The sequence below is a fragment of the Ylistrum balloti genome, unplaced genomic scaffold, assembly GCF_031769215.1.
Source record: "Ylistrum balloti isolate Yb309-2 unplaced genomic scaffold, AGI_CSIRO_Ybal_v1 Utg369808, whole genome shotgun sequence".
NCBI lineage: Eukaryota > Metazoa > Mollusca > Bivalvia > Pectinida > Pectinidae > Ylistrum > Ylistrum balloti.
In genome coordinates this window covers 2,307,019-2,329,507 of record NW_026781982.1, presented here as the reverse complement: position 1 = coordinate 2,329,507, position 22,489 = coordinate 2,307,019, and the positions used below count along the sequence as shown (strand labels likewise).

Below are 22,489 nucleotides of genomic sequence, written 5' to 3'. Positions count from 1 at the left end.
CGCTTATGTTTTTAAAAATAAGAGAAATATCAAAACTTAAAACAGATTTAAATTACTTAAAACCACCATGATATGCAATGCATAAATATACTTGCATTGAACACATCTAAATGTTTTGAATATGTTAGATTTCAAAAACGAAACAAAGTTTTTTTATCGTCATATGGGGCATTGCTCAAATTGAACTTTTTCGTCAGGGAACGAGGTTGCTAGTTGCTGGAAAATTCGGTCGGCGTCACTCACGTGTATTGCTGTAAAGTGAAAGCAGAAGGTAATTCCAGCGTAAATGTTATGACAGTTTAATCACCAGGCCAGGACACACCAGTCATATAATGTTAATCATTCGACAAGATGTTCTGTTGTTTCAACATCATATAACGGACATGTATTTTTTGTAAATTTATGCTGCATGTAATCAAGGGAGACAATTTTCGTTCCACATTTTGAAGAACATCTATATAGATAATTTTGCTGCTATATACATTTTGCCAACAAGAAGTCGCGCTCCTTGTTGTTTTTCCTTAACCATCATTTTTTGGTATGAACAAGGCATAGATAGTGTGAAATATCGAATTCAGCGTTAAACCTTATCTGTGTGGTCTGATCATGAACATGCACATGTCTGCTGTACGTGTGCTGCTTGTCGAGTTGTAATGTAATGTAATATGAAGTTTCCTGTCGTTCTCAAATTACGCCTAGTTGATTTGGAGGCTATGGGAATTTTTAACAGCTAATATTCCCAGGTGAATAAGCCGGCCCTCTGGACGTTTTTTTTCTATCCAATGCTAACTTAGAATGCTTTGTGTCTTCAGAACAGAAGTGTAAAGATGAGTCTTCCAGCCAAGGAGTTGCAGCTCCTGCGGGCATTTGTACAAATGTGCAAGACCAATGCGGGTGTCCTCTACAATCCTGACCTCAAGTTTTTCAAAGATTGGCTAGAAAGGTATTTTCAATCTAAGTAAAGTCAATTTTGGTACAAGAGTTTGTTTAATCATCAACAACTGTAGCAGTTATTCGAATAAAATTTCATATAACACAACCAGTAGAAGAAAAATGTTTCAAAATATAGCAGTTATTTTATTTCATTAATTTGCCTCAACCCAACAGACCTGATGGTCCACTCACAGAATGATAGTAACGATATAACAGATATAGATACATGAATTAACCAATTTATTTCTGTGAAGAATACTGACTGTATGATGAACAGTTCTGAGTTTTCAGACATTAATCATTTTTAAACGAACAACTAAACTGCATGTTATAGAAGTACATAGAATTTTTCTTGAGACTAAAATATCAATTTTTTTTTATTAAAACTGTTAACATATATCTGAATAAGAACGACTAAAGAAATCAATGTTCGCCTTAAAACTTCGAAAAATTTGTTTGTACTATATCTAGTTGCCTTTGTACTGTTTCTAGTTGCCTTTGTACTATATCTAGTTGCCTTTGTACTGTTTCTAGTTGCCTTTGTACTATATCTAGTTGCCTTTGTACTGTTTCTAGTTGCCTTTGTACTGTTTCTAGTTGCCTTTGTACTGTTTCTAGTTTCCTTTGTACTATACAGTGAAACCTCACCTAATGACCACCTCAAAATTACGACCACCCCGCTATTACGGGCACTTTTTTTCAGTCCCTTTTTTTCCACTATATATCTTTGTATTGGTCGCTTCAGTATTACGACCACCCCGCTATTCCGTATTACGACCACTTCTTACAGTCCCAACGACCACTAATTAATGATAATTGACCTCACAATTACGACCACGTTCTGACCAGTGATTACAGTTTACCTGGTGGGCAGTGAACCGCGAACATCTGTGTCATTCACGACCATTGTTTTCGTCACGCGTTACCGACCCTGCCACCAGGTGGGGTTACACGATGTAAACATCATTATCGGATTAACTTGGCCTGTTCGTGTAAAACTACATGCCAGATAAGTTTTAATAGCGATCTATTGTTTGTTAATTATGTATTGATAGGTCGGTAGGTATGCTCTTAATCACTTTAGAAGCCCTGCATACCCTAAGGGAACTTATGGAATCTTTTCGGCCTAAATTCCTTTGATTGCACGCGAACAGGTTGTCGAAGTTTTTAACTGTTTTTGTGGCGATATCACACTCTCCATATCGTTTGAACAGCCAAACAAACATGTATCTATCCCTAATATTTTACAACATATTTTCACTGTCCCAAAACTCAGATGAACTTTATCACGCAATGACGACACAACGTAAAAGAAACGAGCTATCGCTAAAAAAGAAAGTTGAACTTATTCAGTGTAGTAATGGCCGTAGTCAATGACAACTTGCTGAACAATTTTGCATTGGTAAAACTCAAGTTCAGACCATCTTGAATTGGAAGGCCGACATTTTAGAGAGCTATGAGGAAAACAAGGGAAACGACAGAAAACGACCCAGTGTTAGATCATCATTAGAGAAACTTAATGAACTCATGTGGGAATGGTTTCAACGGAAACGTGCACAGCACATTCCTGTCTCTGGACCAATGTTGCAGGAGAAAGCCCTTGCCTATGCAAAGAACTTAGAATAACAGACACTGACTTTAAGGCATCAAATGGATGGTTGCAGAGATTCCGAGAGAGACATAATATTTCATTATCTAACATCTGTGGTGAAAGTGCTAGCGTTTCTCAGGATGTGGTGTCAGAATGGAAAGAAAAACTGCCAGACATTATCTGTGGATATGATGCGTGTGATATCTACAATATGGACGAAACTGGCCTTTTCTTCCGGTCCTTACCAGACAAGTCATTATGTTTTAGAGGAGAGGAATGCAAGGGAGGGAAGGAGTCAAAGGACAGAATCACACTCGTTCTGTGTTGTAACCTGGTAGGTGACTTTGAGAAGTCTCTCATCATTGGAAAGTCCTTAAATCCCCGGTGCTTCAAGAACACCAGGCCTGCTCAACTGTCTGTTACTTGGCGTGCAAACAAGAAAGCTTGGATGACCGGACAGTTATTCAGAGAATGGGTAACTGATTCGGACAGACGTATGAGGCACACTCGTCGCCACATCCTGTTATTCTTGGACAATGCCCCTTCTCATCCAAGTATGAAGCTGACCAACATCAAGCTTGTTTTCTTTCCTGTCAACACAACTTCTGTTCTTCAGCCTCTGGATCAAGGCATTATTCAGGCTGTGAAAGTTGTTTACCGCAAGAGACTGCTCTGTTCTACGATCGCACATATAGGTGATGGAGATCATCTTCAGGTAGATACCTTTGCGAAAGGAATAACTGTACTGGATGCTACAAGATTTGTGAGTGGTGCTGTCAATGATGTAAAGAAGGAGACTGTAGTTAAATGTTTTGCGAAAGGTGGTATCAGTGTAAGTGATGTTGCTGTGGCTGAGACAGACGATGACACTCCTCTTAGTGAGCTCAGGGATCTGTTACGAACTGCTAGAGATTGTCTACCCTGTGACATCGACATGACAGCAGAGGAGTATGCTGAATGTGATCACCAGGCTCCATCTAGGGAGGTGCTAGAGGATGGTTGGGAGGATGCACTTATCAGTTATACATTTGGACTGTCAAGCATCCATGATACAAATTGTGAAGATAACATGTTGCGTACACCAGAGTGCCCCGATAATGATTTTGATGAGACTGAGGACAACCCTATCAACTCTTTACAAGATGCTCTTAAAGCTGTCAAGAACTTGCAGACATTTGCTGCCAGGAAAGATCTCACCAAACTTTTGGACCTATTTAATTCAGCCGAGGACTGTATGGAAGAGGAAGCTGTCCAGATTCATAGCTCATCACGACAGTGTACACTGGACTCATTTTTTAAGTAAAAGAAAATGTTTTGTATTGTGTAATACATTGGCTGTGTTGATATGTTTGTAAATTATGTGAAAATTTAAAAACCTAAACATTAAATTCCAATTGAACTTGAAATTGATTGTTTGTTTTCTTTATTTCATTGTTTACAATAGTAAATATACATGTATATTACAATATAAACTAACAAAGGAATATATACATATATATTCTTTTGTCAATTCACCAATTTTATCTGTTTTACATTCATTTCATCAATTTCAATATTTTATAACCAGTTTATCAAACTCCAAGTTATTATTGTTGAATAATATACATGTACATTACTTAATGATATATATACATGTATATATATAATAGTCTTAATTTTAAACAGAGTTACCGTTCTTGGCGGTCAAACTGATCCACCTCACTATTAAGACCACCTCGCTATTAAGACCACTTTTGTCCAGTCCCCAAAGTGGTCTTAATAGCGAGGTTTCACTGTATCTAGTTGCCTCTGTACTGTTCCTAGTTTCCTTTGTACTGTTTCTAGTTGTTTCTAGTTACCTTTGTACTGTTTCTTGTTACCTTTGTACTGTTTCTAGTTTCCTTTGTACTATATCTAGTTGCCTTTGTACTGTTCCTAGTTTCCTTTGTACTGTTTCTAGTTACCTTAGTACTATATCTAGTTACCTTTGTACTGTTTCTAGTTGCCTTTGTACTCAGGGGTCAGATCGAACACTCGTCCGACCGGGCACGACGAGTAAAATTTTGGTTGGACGAGTAAGGGTTGTTATCATACTTGTCCACCGGACGAGTGGTTTTAACTACCTTGGTTTTGATAAAAAATGTTCTCATGATTGTGCATTAAAATATTCAAATTAAAAAATGTGCAAAGTCCCCATTCCTTTAATTCATAGACATTTAACTAGAAATAAAACGTCAACTTCCGAAGTTCCGTGAACGCTCGACATGGCCGTGATATAAATGGTAAACTTGTAGCACACATGAACTTAGTTCACAATGGCTGCTAAAAACACAATAACGTTCACTTTTCTTTCCTATCATTGAAAACAGTTATATCTTACAGTCAAATAGAATTTAGTTCAAATTTTCTCAGAAATGTGTGCAATTAATAATCAGTGACATTGCGCCATTGATCAAGAATAAAATACGATTTATTTTTTCATGTTCAATATATCGGTAGCGCTACCCATTTTACCCTCGAAACAATCAGTTCAGAACGAGGCTTGCTAGTAACCAAGCAAGCAAAGTCACGCTAAGATGGCGGAACAGAAGAAACTAACTTCGTTCTTCACTTCAAAAAATAAAAATAAAGAGTCAGAGGGTCAAGAATTAACAGACAATCTTGTTACTAACAAACAACACAATATCCCCATAACAACTGCCATAACGGCTGGATCTAGCAGTAGCAGTGCTGAGACATGTAAAAGGAAACCCACGCATTCACACAGCGGTGTGAATGTGAAAGCAAAAAAAGATTCGTATGAAGCGAAGTCTAGATACAGATCATTTAAGGCACATTGGGTTGATAGTTACCCGTGAATTATCCACGATGAAGGCAATGATTGTATGTATTGTAATATCTGCCAAAAATATCCTCATGTAGCAGATGTAAAATCATCTTTATATATCGGATGCGGAATGGGTGGTACGTTTAGAGAAGATTCTCTCTATTGGCATAAAAGGTCTGAAAAGCATGAGAGATGTATGGCTATGAATAAGAATGAAAGTAGGGTGCAAGGGATTGGACCGTTAGAAGCATGCGTGAAAGCGTTAGCTACAAAATTAGATGAGAGAACTGAAAGCATTATGCATAGTCTATTTAACACTGCATACGATGTTGCAAAAGAAAATGTTGATTTCTCCAAGTACAGATCTCTTTGTGAACTACAAATTAAAAATAATCTTGACTTGGGTAAATTATACATGAATGAAGGTGGTTGTAGGGAATTCATATTCAACATAGCAGCCTCCATGTCAGATGATCTGATTACAAAGTTGAAAAATACAAGCTTTGTATGTGTGTTGGCAGATGGTGCAACGGATTCGTCAGTTATTGAGCAGGAAACAGTTTATGTTAGGTTTGTTGATGATGGTTGCTTACGTACTGAGTTTGCAGATGTCGTTCAATTAAAGCATGCTAATGCAGAAGGAGTTCTGGAAGGTATAGTAGAGGGCTTGAACAATGTAGGAATCGAATCCAATGAGTTAGAAAAGAAGTTGATTGGGTGTAATTTTGATGGTGCGGCAGTTATGTTAGGCAAGAGAGGAGGTGTTGCTAAGAAACTGGAGGAAAAGGTTGCACATCCAATAGTGGCTATTCATTGTGTTGCTCATAATCTTGAGTTGGGTGTTACAGATGCAGTTAAGTCTATCAAATATATGTCAAAGTTTCAGGATACCATACATCAAATTTACAAGTTTTATTACTATTCACCCAAGAGGAGGAGGGAAATGAAGGAAATTGCTTCTATTCTTGATGAAATGCCAATTCAGCAGACAGGTTTGCAAAAAACTAGATGGGTAGCTTCCAGATTAGGAGCAATAGCTGCTGTGATTAAAAGTCTGCCAATCATAGTCTCTCAAATGGAAAATGCTAGCAATGGTAAGGGTGAAGAGGCAGCTAAGGTGAAAGCCATATTGAAAGAAATTTTGTCTGTGAGATTTGTGAAAATGTTGTATTTCATGCAGGATGTGTTGGCCAAGCTTTCTGATCTTAGTAAACAGTTTCAAGATAACAGAATGATTATTACAGATGTTGTAGCGAAACTTGAGGTGTGCTTACTGAGTTTAGAGGAGTTGAAACATACTCCTGGTGCTTCATTGTCCAAGTTCAAATCCTCATACTGTACAGACAGTGGAAAATTTTTGTGTGGCAAGAGTGAATCACAGGAAATTATCTTGTCTCAGGCACGTCTAGGCTCTAATGCAGATGATAACATAGACAAAATGATGATGAGCTATCTAGACAAAGTGACTGATTATGTAAGTAGCAGGTTCAAGACACTTCAAGAGCCCGCTTTTTCTCATTTTGCCATATTTGATCACAGAGATCTTCCCAGGGACAAAGGGCAGTTGTTCCAATATGGCAAATGTGAAATTCAGGGTCTTCTTGAAGTGTTTAAATGTCATTTTTCTGAGGGGACTGACACTGAAAATGTCATGCAAGAATGGAATGAACTGAAATTCAGGTTAGTTAAGCAACAGAATAAGCACCCTTTGGATATTTATTCACAGTTTTTGTCTGGTAATTATGAGGGACTGCAGAATATTTTGCTTCTTGTGCAAATCATGCTCACAATGTCACCTTCCACTGCTGAATGCGAGAGAAGTTTCTCGGCCATGAATAGAATTAAATCTTGCTACAGAACATCTCTTAGTCAAAGTATGCTAGGTTGCTTGATGAGAATCCATGCTGCAGGTATTTCTCTACAGGATTTCAGTCCTAAATCTTCCATTATACGTTGGATGTCAACCACCAAAAAAAGGGACAGACTGATTGTTTCAGGTAGTGGAAGTAAGAGGGTAGTAGATGCAGTGCCCAATTCATCAAGTGCTAGTGTTGGTTCAGCTCCTGTATCAGAATGTTCTGTCGACCTCACACAATCTCCATCTGATCACAATTAATGTTACTAAATAAATCTTGATCTGTGTAGTATTAGTTACTGTCTATATGATCTAGTATTGTGGACATATTATTATTTACCCCATTATTAACATCAAAGTAAGGAGTGTTGCAAATAATGATTATGTGAATATCATGTTTAATTAGAAGTTCTTGAATCTTCAGGAAGAGATATATCTGAACTTTGTAATCCACCTAGACCAGCCTGCATGCATATCATTTCCTTTATACAACTGGTAAATAAATGCATGCTTTTGAAAATACTCTTGTTTTCTTGTAATTAATTCAAAGATAACTGGCAACTGTAATTCAAAATATTTGGAATATATAGTTTATTTATCTGTGGGTCTGGTGCTTTTAAAAATACTTTGTGTCTTAAGATGCTAAAAAGCTCTTGTAAACACCAATCAGTAGGAACATTATTTACTAGTAACTAATCACTTTTAATGGACGAGTACTTTTTCATTTTGGACGAGTAAAGTTTGCTGTGTACTCGTCCAATGGACGAGTACTTCAGCAACTTTCGATCTGACCCCTGTGTACTATATCTAGTTTCCTTTGTACTATTTCTATTTGCCTTTGTACTATATCTGGTTGCCTTTATACTGTTTCTAGTTGCCTTTGTACTATATCTAGTTACCTTTGTACTGTTTCTAGTTGCCTTTGTACTATATCTGGTTGCCTTTGTACTGTTTCTAGTTGCCTTTGTACTGTTTCTAGTTGCCTTTGTACTGTTTCTTGTTGCCTTTGTACTATATCTAGTTACCTTTGTACTGGTTGCCTTTGTACTATATCTAGTTGCCTTTGTACTATTTCTAGTTGCCTTTGTACTGGTTGCCTTTGTACTATATCTGGTTGCCTTTGTACTGTTTCTAGTTGCCTTTGTACTATATCTGGTTGCCTTTGTACTATATCTAGTTGCCTTTGTACTATATCTGGTTGCCTTTGTACTATATCTAGTTGCCTTTGTACTATATCTGGTTGCCTTTGTACTGTTTCTAGTTGCCTTTGTACTGTTTCTAGTTGCCTTTGTACTATATCTAGTTGCCTTTGTACTGTTTCTTGTTGCCTTTGTGCTACTCCTTTGTACTGTTTCTAGTTACCTTTGTACTATATCTAGTTGCCTTTTTACTGTTTCTAGTTGCCTTTGTACTATATCTAGTTGCCTTTGTACTGTTTCTAGTTGCCTTTGTACTATATCTAGTTACCTTTGTACTGTTTCTAGTTGCCTTTGTACTGTATCTAGTTGCCTTTGTACTGTTTCTAGTTGCCTTTGTACTATATCTAGTTGCCTTTGTACTGTTTCTAGTTGCCTTTGTACTATATCTAGTTGCCTTTGTACTGTTTCTAGTTGCCTTTGTACTATATCTGGTTGCCTTTGTACTGTTTCTAGTTGCCTTTGTACTATATCTGGTTGCCTTTGTACTATATCTGGTTGCCTTTGTACTGTTTCTAGTTGCCTTTGTACTATATCTGGTTGCCTTTGTACTGTTTCTAGTTGCCTTTGTACTGTATCTAGTTACCTTTGTACTGGTTGCCTTTGTACTATATCTAGTTACCTTTGTACTATATCTAGTTACCTTTGTACTGTTTCTAGTTGCATTTGTACTATTTCTAGTTACCTTTGTACTGTTTCTAGTTACCTTTGTACTGTTTCTAGTTGCCTTTGTACTGTTTCTATTTGCCTTTGTACTATATCTGGTTGCCTTTGTACTGTTTCTAGTTGCCTTTGTACTATATCTAGTTGCCTTTGTACTGTTTCTAGTTACCTTTGTACTATATCTAGTTGCCTTTGTACTGTTTCTAGTTGCCTTTGTACTATATCTAGTTGCCTTTGTACTGTTTCTTGTTGCCTTTGTGCTATATCTAGTTACCTTTGTACTGTTTCTAGTTACCTTTGTACTATATCTAGTTGCCTTTGTACTGTTTCTAGTTGCCTTTGTACTATATCTAGTTGCCTTTGTACTGTTTCTAGTTGCCTTTGTACTATATCTAGTTGCCTTTGTACTGTTTCTAGTTGCCTTTGTACTATATCTAGTTGCCTTTGTACTGTTTCTAGTTGCCTTTGTACTATATCTAGTTACCTTTGTACTGGTTGCCTTTGTACTATATCTGGTTGCCTTTGTACTATATCTAGTTACCTTTGTACTATATCTAGTTGCCTTTGTACTATTTCTAGTTGCCTTTGTACTATATCTAGTTGCCTTTGTACTGTTTCTAGTTGCCTTTGTACTGTTTCTAGTTGCCTTTGTACTGGTTGCCTTTGTACTATATCTGGTTGCCTTTGTACTGTTTCTAGTTGCCTTTGTACTATATCTAGTTGCCTTTGTACTATATCTAGTTGCCTTTGTACTGTTTCTAGTTGCCTTTGTACTATATCTAGTTACCTTTGTACTATATCTGGTTGCCTTTGTACTGTTTCTAGTTTCCTTTGTACTGGTTGCCTTTGTACTATATCTAGTTGCCTTTGTGCTGTTTCTAGTTACCTTTGTACTATATCTAGTTGCCTTTGTACTGTTTCTAGTTGCCTTTGTACTATTTCTAGTTTCCTTTGTACTGGTTGCCTTTGTACTATATCTAGTTACCTTTGTACTGTTTCTAGTTGCCTTTGTACTATTTCTAGTTTCCTTTGTACTGGTTGCCTTTGTACTATATCTAGTTGCCTTTGTACTATATCTAGTTGCCTTTGTACTGTTTCTAGTTGCCTTTGTACTATATCTAGTTGCCTTTGTACTGTTTCTAGTTGCCTTTGTACTATTTCTAGTTTCCTTTGTACTGGTTGCCTTTGTACTATATCTAGTTGCCTTTGTACTATATCTAGTTGCCTTTGTACTGTTTCTAGTTGCCTTTGTACTATATCTGGTTGCCTTTGTACTATATCTAGTTGCCTTTGTACTGTTTCTAGTTGCCTTTGTACTATATCTAGTTACCTTTGTACTATATCTAGTTGCCTTTGTACTGTTTCTAGTTGCCTTTGTACTGGTTGCCTTTGTACTGTTTCTAGTTGCCTTTGTACTGGTTGCCTTTGTACTGTTTCTAGTTGCCTTTGTACTATATCTGGTTGCCTTTGTACTGTTTCTAGTTGCCTTTGTACTATATCTAGTTACCTTTGTACTGTTTCTAGTTACCTTTGTACTATATCTAGTTTCCTTTGTACTGGTTGCCTTTGTACTGTTTCTAGTTGCCTTTGTACTATATCTAGTTGCCTTTGTACTGTTTCTAGTTGCCTTTGTACTATATCTAGTTACCTTTGTACTGTTTCTAGTTACCTTTGTACTATATCTAGTTGCCTTTGTACTGTTTCTAGTTACCTTTGTACTATATCTAGTTTCCTTTGTACTGTTTCTAGTTGCCTTTGTACTGTTTCTAGTTGCCTTTGTACTATATCTAGTTACCTTTGTACTGTTTCTAGTTGCCTTTGTACTATATCTAGTTACCTTTGTACTGTTTCTAGTTACCTTTGTACTATATCTAGTTACCTTTGTACTGTTTCTAGTTACCTTTGTACTGTTTCTAGTTGCCTTTGTACTATTTCTAGTTGCCTTTGTACTATATACTTGTACTTCAAATTAAGTTTATGTACAAACATGGTATCACAGGAACATTTTTAAAATATTTACATGAACATTTTGAAAATCGAAGCATTTGCAAACATTTAGAAACAACTTTTCTGATATGGTGAGAGAAGTTAAATGGTGTGATATCAAGAATCCTAGGTCTTTTATACTTCTGGTGTGGATAAAATCTGTCTTCCCACCAGGAAGAATAATGGATAGGATTGTGTTTTAAGGAAAAGGTTATAGTACAACACTTTTTGATATTGACTTGCATATTTACCAGTCAAATACTCTATCAATATCATCCTGTTATTGTTTACAATCATACATGTACAGTGATTTAACATGTTAACAGAATTTACTCTATATGTATACTAGTGTAGAACCCTAAAGGAAAAAATTACACAGCCCAGATATCTCCGGTATACAGTCACTCTCTGCCCCCTGTCCCAAAGATTACTGGTAAACCAGTTTAAAATATTACCCTTGACACCATAAGAATTGATTTTATGTAATAATAATTTGTGATTCACTAATTAGCAGGTTACCATGATAGAACATGGGACATATATGACAGCTTTTATCATAAAATGATGACAAGTATCTCTCTGAAATTCGTTATTAACACAAATTGGTGTTTGGTTGTAGATATATGATCAATAATCAGTTGAACAACTGGGTAACTAATGCAAATAAGAAAAAAAATTGTCAAAATTTCACATTATTTTGTTAAATCGACCAGTGTTTCGCAGTTTTATTCATCAGAAGTGTGATATTGTGTATCGTTTTATAGCTTGACAAATACATTTCCTTTTGTAGTGTTGTGATTGGAGTGACAATTGATTTTTCAGTATGAATGCCACTTTACCAGAGAAACCAGAAAGTCCACCCGAACCAGAGAAATCTGAGGTAAACCAATAAAAAGTAGGAAAATGAACTAATTTCAGTTGTAGATGTTGGGAAAATCATTTCCATTAGATCCTACTGGTGAGCAGAGGAGGTTTAAATTGGTAATTCTCTATGTTCCACTCTCTTTTTGTAAAGTTTTGTTTGCGAATACTTCATGGAGAGGTACAAAGAGAGTGTTCATCACATACTGATATCTGATTATTATCATTATGTAGAATTAGAAAAAAGAAATATTTCAGTTCTCAGGGGTCTACTCATGAACATTTGTCAGTTATACATATATTATAGAAATACTGGTAAAGGTATGAGAAACATGTTTGAAGAAGATTTTTATTGTAGCAGAATAGATAAGGACTCCAGATAACACATGTTTCCAGGTTTTTTACACTTCAATTTTTATCAAAATGCTGTAAGAAATATTTCCATGTGCACAGCAGATGTTGATTAAAAGGAATAACTAATGCACTGAAAATATTGTGTGTTAAAATATAATTTTGTATATGTCTACCTCAGTAAATATAGAATGAAATGCACCTCTCTTTGTTAACCACTTGTCAATAGCTGCAGGCGACTGCACCATCTGTGTTTATAGTTATCACCTCTCTTGTCAAGAACGGTTGTAAAATCAGAACAACCAGCTCATACAACGCACAAGCTTCAAGAACATCCTGGCCAGTGTCAATAATCTTCTTTGCAAATGTCATCAAATGACATACATGTAAAGATGGCACCATTGCCATTGATGTCTGTCATTAGTAGAATTTAAACCTTGATTTGAAAATAGGAGAAAGTCTGTTTCAGATCAATAACGGGATTATTTTTTCAAGCCATTTTCAAAAAAAAAAAAAAAAAAAACCAACAAAAATCCACAGTGTAAAATCCTCTCTGTGGCTGCTGTAAGTTCCAGATATTTCTAAACTTTAATCATACTATGATGAATCTCTCCTAATACTTGACTGGTTATAGTTGTTGTGTATTGAGGTTTTTACTGCTAGTTTATATATATGGCTAGGGAGTAAGTAATCAATAGATAATACAGGAAATAAGTGGGTGTTCCTATCGCTGAAGCTTTCAAATATATGTGATTAGTGATTTACACATTCTCAGAAAATTATGAGGAAACAACTTAAATTGTTTTTTTGTTTAATGATTTAGTCCCCAGAACCAGAAGAAATACCTACATCCAACCCAGAACCTGCCCCAGAACCTGAGGAAGAGCCAGAGAGTGAGGAGAGTGATTTAGGTTAATATTCCACAATTAAATTATTGTTTGAACTAAAAGATAAAATTTAGTCACAAAAATTTTGGCATATTTGAGGGAAAATTCAGTTTTTCATCCCTAAAGTCTATTGTACTGCTGTACTTGTGTTTCAAGACAGATGGATACTTATACCAATGATTGTTGAACTTAACCTTTGAGATATCTATTTATAGAATTAGACATGGAAGGTGTGATAGAGGATAATGATGAGGAACTTCCTGTGTATGGGGATGAGTCGATAGAGGTTACAGAGGAGATGATGGATGATGCCAATGACAAAAGATCAGAAGCCATGGCAGCAATGTCAGATGGTAAGATATCATTACATATATAATAATATGTTGCTGCCATTTTGTAATGGAAGCATGGTGTTAATATCCTCATCTTGTCGTCTAGTTTTATTTTGTCAAATTTTAGATGCAGGTCCCCTTTTATTGCTTTGTTTTGATGAAAGTTGCATATTTCTTATTTCAAGAAACTCAATCATAAGGGGTAGGTATTTTGGGACTGATAAACAAAAATGGCTGATGCACGGCCATCTTTTGATTTTTTTGTTATTGCTATGTTTTGTAGATTCCACTTGCTTCTTAACAAAGTTTTGCAATGTTTTAAGTTTAGAAATGACCTGAAAAACAAAATAGCCAATATGAGACTTTCTTGAATTTGACAGTTTAAAATGATAATTGCTACTTGTTCAGGGTTATTTTTCAATTTCATATGATCAAGTGCAAATAAGAGGGAAAAAGGAAATGAATAAACTTTCAAAGACGGTATAAAGGTCATGCAGTGCTAAGTTCCCTTAGAGATTAATTGTTTTTTGGCCATCACACAAATGTTTTGACCAACAATACCTTAAATAACAATAACTTCAATGTCTTGAGCCTATAATTCTTGCCAATGTACAACAAAAATATTTTTCATCCTACCATTTTCTTATTTCTACAAGACTGGAATGTAAATTCATATAAGTATTTTGGCCTAAGATTATCTTACGATTTAGGTTCTCATAGTCAAGGTCACTTTGTATGAAAAACTGAGTTTTAGTATGTTTCTTTATTGAATAGGTAAATGGGATGAGGCTGTTAAGATATTCACAGAGGCCATCAAGTCTAACCCAATGTCTGCTCTTCTTTATGCGAAGAGGGCCAGGTAAGTTTGTCCAATCTTTTGAATGACATTTATGATAAAACAGAGCCCCTGTATTTCTTGAGATATTTATGTTCATGAATGACATTGCTCTCAATACCTCAATATTAAAAATGAAGACAAAAGTGAAAGGGAAGTTAGGCCGTTTTCCAACAGATGTTGTTTGATCATCGATAGCCCTGGAACCTGTCATTTTTCTGCATCTCTCTCTCTCTCTCTCTCTCTCTCTCTCTCTCTCTCTCTCTCTGTGTAGTATGATTATATTATGTGAAATAACACATTTCTTAATTTGAACCACAAATCACTTACAGGTCAGATGTAAGATATCAATCTGCTTTTAATTGAGGTATATTACCAACTGTTTTAATAGAAAAGATGTTTTCTCAAATTAATTGTTCAATATTTCATGCATCTCTGCAAAGGTTGCTCATTATGGTCTTTGGTCAATCTAAGAATTGTTCAGGGTATAGTACAGACAGCTCAGAATCATACTTACTATGGCTTAAATCTTAGTGCAATATCTATTTTGAACAAATAAGCAATTATGAATACCAGAAGTCACAATAATTACCACATCATTGACATATAGAAACTGCAATTATAGCAGTCATGTTTTAATGTAATATCTTGTCTGAAATATGTTTACAGTCAGCTGTTGTTACAATTTTTTTGTTCAGATTATAAGGAGTAAATCCTGATACACTCTATTTATAGCTTGTGTATAAATACCTTATGATTGATTGTAGTGTTATAAACAGATCTGCTGTTGTTTTATAGAAATAATATTTCATCAATACATGTGTATTGAATTCCTTTCACTGTTGGTAGAGCTTCAGAAGAATGGACACATGTTAATCAAATGCTTTGTATACTGACCTATTATGTATTACAATGTATCATTTTCATGAAATTTCAAATGTTGAACTTTTTGCTTCAGTATTTTCATAAAGATGAAGAAGCCAAGGAAAGCTATACATGACTGTACTAAGGCCATTTCTCTAAATCCTGACTCCGCCCAGCCCTACAAATGGAGAGGCAATGCCTATAAGTATGTATACAAAATATCTAGTTGATTGATGGAAAATTACCAAAATTAAACACCCAAAGATATATTTAACTCCATAACCTGTATATATATAGTCTCTTAATACTGTTACATTAAACCTGTACAATACCTTTTTTGTTCAGACATCCTATTTGAACACGTGTAGTGTAATGTCATTGTTCATGTGAATTGGTGTGATTTGTAGTTATGGTATTGTAAACGTTTTTCTGTTTATATAAGTTTATTTGAGTTTTATCAAAAGCATAAAGGAAAAAAGAAATGTTTTTCATAAAAGTTCTATTAGAAAAAAATAATGAAATGTTTTTCATAAAAGTTTAAAGTTAAGTAATTTCTGTTAACATATTAGGGTGTTGTTTTAAGCTGAATATTCAAGGTAGCTTTGTATCAATTATTTCACAATTTTATTCTCTCCTCCAAACTTTATAGTATGTTGTACTTGCTGTTTACAGGATGCTGGGGAAATATGAAGAAGCCTACCAAGACCTCACTATGGCCTGTAAACTAGACTTCGATGAATTGGCCGATGAACTTTTACATGCTGTTAAACCTAATGCAAGTAGATAAAATTTTTGGGGTAAAAATGTTTTGGATAAAATACACATACATAAGATAGTTTGACAGCCTTTTGTACTTTTATAGTTTATGCATCTTTTCTGAATAAATCAGTTGTAATGTGGTAATTCATATTGATACATCAAAAGATAGCTTTTTCTCATTTTATTATCACTTGTTGTACTTAGTTTCAAAATGTAGTTGGGAAGTTCCAAACAAAAGAGTGTTGATACCACATTCAAATGTTTTATCCATCAAGACATTTTTAAAGAGTTTGGCTACAATTTATGATGAATATGACTGTAATCAAATCCTAAAGCTTAAACACATAGATTTTAATGATGAGTATAGCTTCTTTTCAGGCAGTGCTTTTAAACTTACTGTGAATTGTATTATTTCCCTTTTTTAGGCAATGAAAATTATGGAACATAAAAGAAAGTATGAAAGAAAGAGGGAAGAAAAAGAAATTAAGGCTCGCAAGGAAAGACTACGAAAGGCAAAGGAAGAATATGAAAGACAAAAGCAGGTAGAATAAACGCCCTGTTTTTGATATAAGTTTTAGGTCTGGTATGTGCAGTATACCCTGTACTTCATATCACACTGACCTGCCCAGGATGTAACTGCAGGTGAAAACCTCAGCTGTGTAGCTTGGCACTACTCCTGCATAACACCATGGCAGATTTCACCCAAATTTAATCTGAAACACTCTTGTGTTATTGGGATTCATTTTATAAATCCAGAAAGTTGATTCAACCCCAGGGACCTGGGGATGGTGCCCCAAAAGGATAGTTAGACAATACTTCACTTCAAAACACAATTTTCTTTAATGCTTGAATGGATTTCATTCAGATTTTGTCTGTGGTATCAGTAGGGGTTGGCAAATATTTTTCAAATATGATTTGACCCCTAGGGACTTATGGGGCGGGGCTCTAAAGGGGGAAATTAGACAATATTTTGCTTCAAAATACTACTCCTTCTTAATGCCTGGGTAGATTTATCCAAATTTGGTATGAAACGTCATTATGGGCGGAGAATCATTTTTAAATTCAGAAGTATGATTTGATCCCTAGGGTTTTGGGGCAGGGCCCCAAAAGGGGTAGTTAGACATATTTTGCTCCAAAATGCTATTCCTTCTCAATACCAGGGTAGATTTCTATCAAATATGACCTGAAACATTATCATTGAGTAGTAATGATATCAAATGCTTGTTGGTAAGACGGTACTCAGCAATGGAAGGAGTTGGGGAACCGAAAAACCTGTAACTAACTAACTAACTAACTAAAATCAAACATACATGAATTTATCCTGAGATTGCCATGACCAAATCTTCTTTTCTTGCTTTAGTCCAAAATCTAACATAACTTATCTAAAAAAATAGTATGTACTATTTCTCAAGTTTCACTCACCTCAGTGAGAATAATATTTGGAGTATGTTCTGCTAAGGAAAAGGAAGAGGTGATTTGTTGTTATTTTTCAGCCTGTTCAAAATTTCAACATGGTAACTACAATAGCCATTTTGTAGCATGATTGTGCAAATGTTTTTCATGAACAGAACCTACCAATTATGAGTTTCTGATACTTTCAAGGAATGTTTAAAATTTGAATTCATACACCTATTACATATATACAAGAACTTCACATCTTTAGTGACTAATTCTTTGATAACTCCACCCTGTAGCAAAGTTCCGGAGCCAATACTGGGTCTGCTGGGGGTTTTCCTGGTGGATTTCCTGGTGGTTTCCCTGGAGCAGGAGGTCCAGGAGGATTCCCAGGAGCAGGTGGTTTCCCTGGAGCGGGTGGATTCCCAGGAGCGGGTGGATTCCCAGGAGCTGGAGGAGCAGGCGGGTTCCCTGGGACAGGTGTGTATGATCTGTCTTGCATAAAGCTGGAGATTTTTACATGCAGTTAAAGAATTTCCATTGATTATTTTGCACACGGTCAAATATTGTTCACTGGGTTAGATTATTTTACTGTATTAAGTGTTGTATATGTAAGTAAGAGAAGAAATGATGTTTGTGATTTTATGTTTTAAGTTATAAAACAAATTTGAGTCATCTGTCCTGCTTGTGAATGTAGATTGAGGCTCTCATCATCACAGAACTAGGTATCTTGTAATGGTTTGATGACCACATCATGTATCACCTTCAAACAAATGACATGTAGAGGCAGCATTTGTACTCCTAGGTACAAAATGTATCAGATGACTTGAGATTGGCAGGTCTGTTTGGCTGTATATATACACTCAGACTTGAAATGTATGAGCAATTAAGAATCAGACTGAAGCAAAGAAGTATGATTATTTGTTAAACTATGTGAAATAACTAACAAAGTATGATTCCTACAGTCAATTTTGTTTTACTTGTTTTACTACTAGTTATAGATGTATCATCTGTGGGCCCCCTCATCCTGATTCCGAACCATTACCTACCCAGATGGCTTTCCTTTAGATTGGTTATACTAAATCTTTATCTACATCTGTATTTACTAATCTGAAGAAAACAATCTGCAATACATATTTACAGTTTCATTTTGTATTGAATAGGTGCTGGTGGTCCAGATCTTTCTAGCATACTCAATGATCCTGAAATTGTACAAGCTTTCTCTGTAAGTATTTAAATTCTGTAATGATCTTGCCTCCCAGCAAACTCTTGAACACTGTAATGCTTATTACAGCTCAAAACTCCATTTCCTCCTCATCAGAGACGTGATAAATTTCTAGTGAAAGTCCAACTGAAAAATTTGAAAATTGAGTATATTTTACGAAACATGTACTTTGTATTCCACAAGAACAGGAGGAAAAAAAACATATTTCTGCTGGGATTTGAAAGTGTAAACCATATGGCTCATATTTCACATCTGAATCTGAATGTTTTAAAGTTATTGAAATTACATGATTGCTTTTGTTACATATTTGTAATGGTGTGTGTATATATATAAATATAAGAACAAAACATAGCATTGCAATTAAAATTCTAAATCACAATTACTGTACTGTAAGGCATGCTAAAGGTTGCTCTTATTTTGATTATATACATATATATATACATACATATATCTAGACTGTCTCCATGGTTACAGGATCCTGAGGTGGCAGCAGCATTCCAGGATATTAGTCAGCACCCTGAGAATCTGATCAAGTATCAGAACAATCCCAAAGTCCAAGCCCTCATCAACAAGATGAGCTCCAAGTTTGGTGGTGGTGGACCAAGGGCACCAGGGGCTCCACCAATGGTCAGTCAAATTGATTCACCAAAGTTTGTGCAAAAATTGGCCTATCAGACTTAATGTTCAATGTGTTCAAGTGCAGAGTTATTAAACACTTCCAACTGTAACTATGTGATTAGATTGAGATAAATATTCAACAAAATTCATTAAGGTCTAAGGTCATATTTTGTGTAATAAGATTCTATTATCAAGGTTAAGGATGAAAAAATTCTTCAGACTGTCTGAATTGTTGCTAATGTGCATTTTATATTCTCTTTCAGTGAGGTGATTCCTCCACAATGTGGCTGTCTCGTGTGACAACAGGAACAGTCTCGTCATTACTCTTGTATCTTCTACAATCCTTCAGAGCTGATATGTGAAAATGAATTATGCATAGATTCTTTTTTTTTAAACACGCACAATAAATGGGAAACAAAATTCCTATAGTGGTCTACATTACAAGGATCCATTGTTGTTATAAAATTGATCGTAAAGTACTATGAATGTGACAATAGTTACACTTTTTGTAAGTAGATATTTTCAGTCAGTGTTAATCTTTTCTAAGGATTACCAGACCCAAAAATTGTTTTCACATTATTTTACTAGTCTTATTAAACACAATTGACTGGGAATTTCAAATGTTTTGGCACACCTTGTTCTTTGTCAGTATTTTACGACTTTTATATAAATATGTTCTTATTTTAATCGTTTTTTTGTGCTACCAAGATATTTAAGTAGTGCTATTAAACTAAAGAATCGTTATTTCTCAAGGATATAGAGTTTATGCACTGCTTGTACTAATAGAGGTATATACATGATATATTCATTTGCTCTCCTGTGTGTATAAATGAAGTTGTTTCAAATCATGGGAAATGAAAATGATAGTTAAGGAGATTACTTTGATCACACTTATTGAATTTACTGCTAAATAATAATTATTACATTCTAACCTAAATACTTAGGTTTCTTTTCTTGTGTAATGTTTTGAGGGAATTGCAGAATTGCCGAATTTTTGCCCTAATGATATATATGACCTTTTGCAGTTTATTCGTTATTTCTTTTGTGGTACCTATAGTGTGTTGATGATCTTTGCCACAATAAAACTGTAGGGTAAACTCCATGAATCATTTTTGAGTTGAATGACATTCCACTTTAAAATTCAGTTATTTACGCATTTCCAAAATTGGGATAAATTCTATTTGTTTTATCAAAGAGTCTCACCAACTTAAGAAATCCTGGTGTTCAGTATAGCATTGTGGTAATCACTTATGTGAATATTTGATCTACTTTATTGCTATCAAATTGTTGAATAATTTACACAGAAACTGGGGAAAGTAGTGCATATCAGTACATTAAAATGTGTATATTTATTGTTTTCTTCATTGATAAAATGAATTTACCTGTTCAAAGTTGTGTTTTGGTTACATTCATTGTATATGTTTATGACTTTAAAAGTTACCCAATATTTTGAATTTTGTTGAAAGCATGCAAAGTACCTCTTACACTTCTTATGAGCCTACACAGACACTATTGATTTGCTGATGTTCATGCCCAAGGAAATTTCCAAATGTTTGTTGCAGCATTCAGTCCACAAATCTTCAAGCCATGAACTTGTGTTTGTAGAGTTTTACAGCATGATTTTTGAAAGATAATTAAATAAATTGCAAAGTTAATTAGCATGGAAACATATAAGGAGGTTCCAGTTGATTGTATTGTCTTAGTGTTGTCATCTGATTTCTAGGTGTTTTAAGTGTATTGTATTGCAGGAAATGTGGAAAGAGTTATTGGAGAGGCTGTATAATAAGTAATTAGAAATCATTATTCATTCAGCACGATTTCACAAAATAAACCACAGTAAGAGAAAAGACCTGTACCTCTTTATCTTCAAAGGATGCAAATTTTATGAGCTGATTTTGGATTATACATGTATAATTATTTTCATGATTCCTGGATGATTCAAGTACCAGTGAAGGATTATTTTAATGGTTTTTGGATGGTAGGAATACTACTGAAGGATTGTTTTAATGATTTCTGGATGGTACAAATACTAGTGAAGGATTGTTATGACAATTTAGGGGCAAAAGACCTTATGATAAACTATAATCTAAGTTGTTGAAGAGTAATGCAATTATTCGACAGTTTTTTGTTTGTTTTTTTTTCCACTTTGGTTGTGTGAAGACAAAGAAATTTGCCTTAAAAAAATTCAAAGTTTTTTAACAAAGCAGTAAGTCTATCTGAATATCCATTTTATACTTCCTCATTTGATATGTAATCCAAAAATAGTCATATGGTGTTTTTCTTGTGTCCTGTATGTAGTTGTTTCAGATCTTGTCTCCTGAAAGGAATCAAATCACCTTAATGCATTTATTTTAGTGTGAGATCATTTCATACATTATAACCCAAACCAGGATATGTCAGTTATCACCTTTATTTTGTAACTTAGATATTATGTACATGATAACTTAGTCATTTCTGGTCTTAAATTTATAACCAGTTTTAGATGTATATAAGTAAGATATCTAAATAACACTTTCAAAATAGTATGTGTAATGGAGTAATCCCAGAAAGGGGAGATAACCCATCAATTATGATTCAATTTAGAGACGTGGGCATTTAATGGGACAAGCATGAAAGATTTGGTGACTTTTCAACCGAAAATTTAATCAATTATAAGGAAGCTAGGGCAATATGAATACAGTAAGTGAAATGTCTGGTGAATATATATCAATATTTACAGTGTGTTTAGCAAAATTCTTTAAAACTTTCCCAAAGCATTGCTGGAAAGAACTGGAGTGAAACTGATTACAATTATCTACAACAGCTTTGTTGTGAATGAGCTATGAACTAAAGATATTGTATATTTTAACTTAAATTTTGCAAATATACTTTCTGATAAATGTAATTTTGCATGTTTTCGATAAATATAATTTCAAATATGAGAACATTAATATGGATTTCTAATTCATTCAAAGAATGGGTATGGCCTTGGTGTAAACATCTACAAAATCTTACGGTTCCCATTTTGTTTATTATATAGCGATATTCTCAAAGGCCATGGAAGAAGATGTTATAAAAGAAAGCTGATCATTGTTATTTAATTGGTCTTCATTGGTCTCTGACGAAATAGAATTATAAGTAATTAGGCTGCTAGGATGGAACTCTATGATCCGAATTGTTAAATTATAATTGTGACTATTAAGTACCTTTTGTCTTGTATTAAAGAGATCACAGCTGTGCAGGACTCAATAATAGTTTGTCTTCTTTATCAATGTACAAAAACATTCACGACACACTCAAAAGATTCATGATGTCACTATTGGACCATCTCTACAAACGGAAAAAAGAGATTT

The 22,489-nt window shown here is 34.8% G+C and overlaps 1 protein-coding gene across 1 annotated transcript; it reads left to right on the top strand.

Moving 5' to 3' along the window:
* The first annotated feature begins 201 nt into the window (after window positions 1-201).
* Window positions 202-22,388, top strand: LOC132544710 (hsc70-interacting protein-like). Its single transcript, XM_060208351.1, has 13 exons — window positions 202-271; window positions 813-943; window positions 11,853-11,910; window positions 13,066-13,153; window positions 13,345-13,482; window positions 14,236-14,320; window positions 15,255-15,365; window positions 15,833-15,935; window positions 16,345-16,461; window positions 17,614-17,794; window positions 18,478-18,539; window positions 19,014-19,166; window positions 19,421-22,388. Exons 2-13 carry the CDS (start codon window positions 828-830, stop codon window positions 19,421-19,423), a joined length of 1,215 nt encoding a protein of 404 aa, XP_060064334.1. The 5' UTR covers window positions 202-271; window positions 813-827; the 3' UTR covers window positions 19,424-22,388.
* The last annotated feature ends 101 nt before the right edge of the window (window positions 22,389-22,489 follow it).

Coding starts and splice junctions, on each gene's coding strand:
- LOC132544710 (XM_060208351.1), top strand. CDS start 828: ATGAGTCTTCCAGCCAAGGAGTTGCAGCTCCTGCGGGCATTTGTACAA. Junction 17,795..18,477: donor AGGCGGGTTCCCTGGGACAG/GTGTGTATGATC, acceptor TGTATTGAATAG/GTGCTGGTGGTCCAGATCTT. Junction 18,540..19,013: donor AAATTGTACAAGCTTTCTCT/GTAAGTATTTAA, acceptor CCATGGTTACAG/GATCCTGAGGTGGCAGCAGC.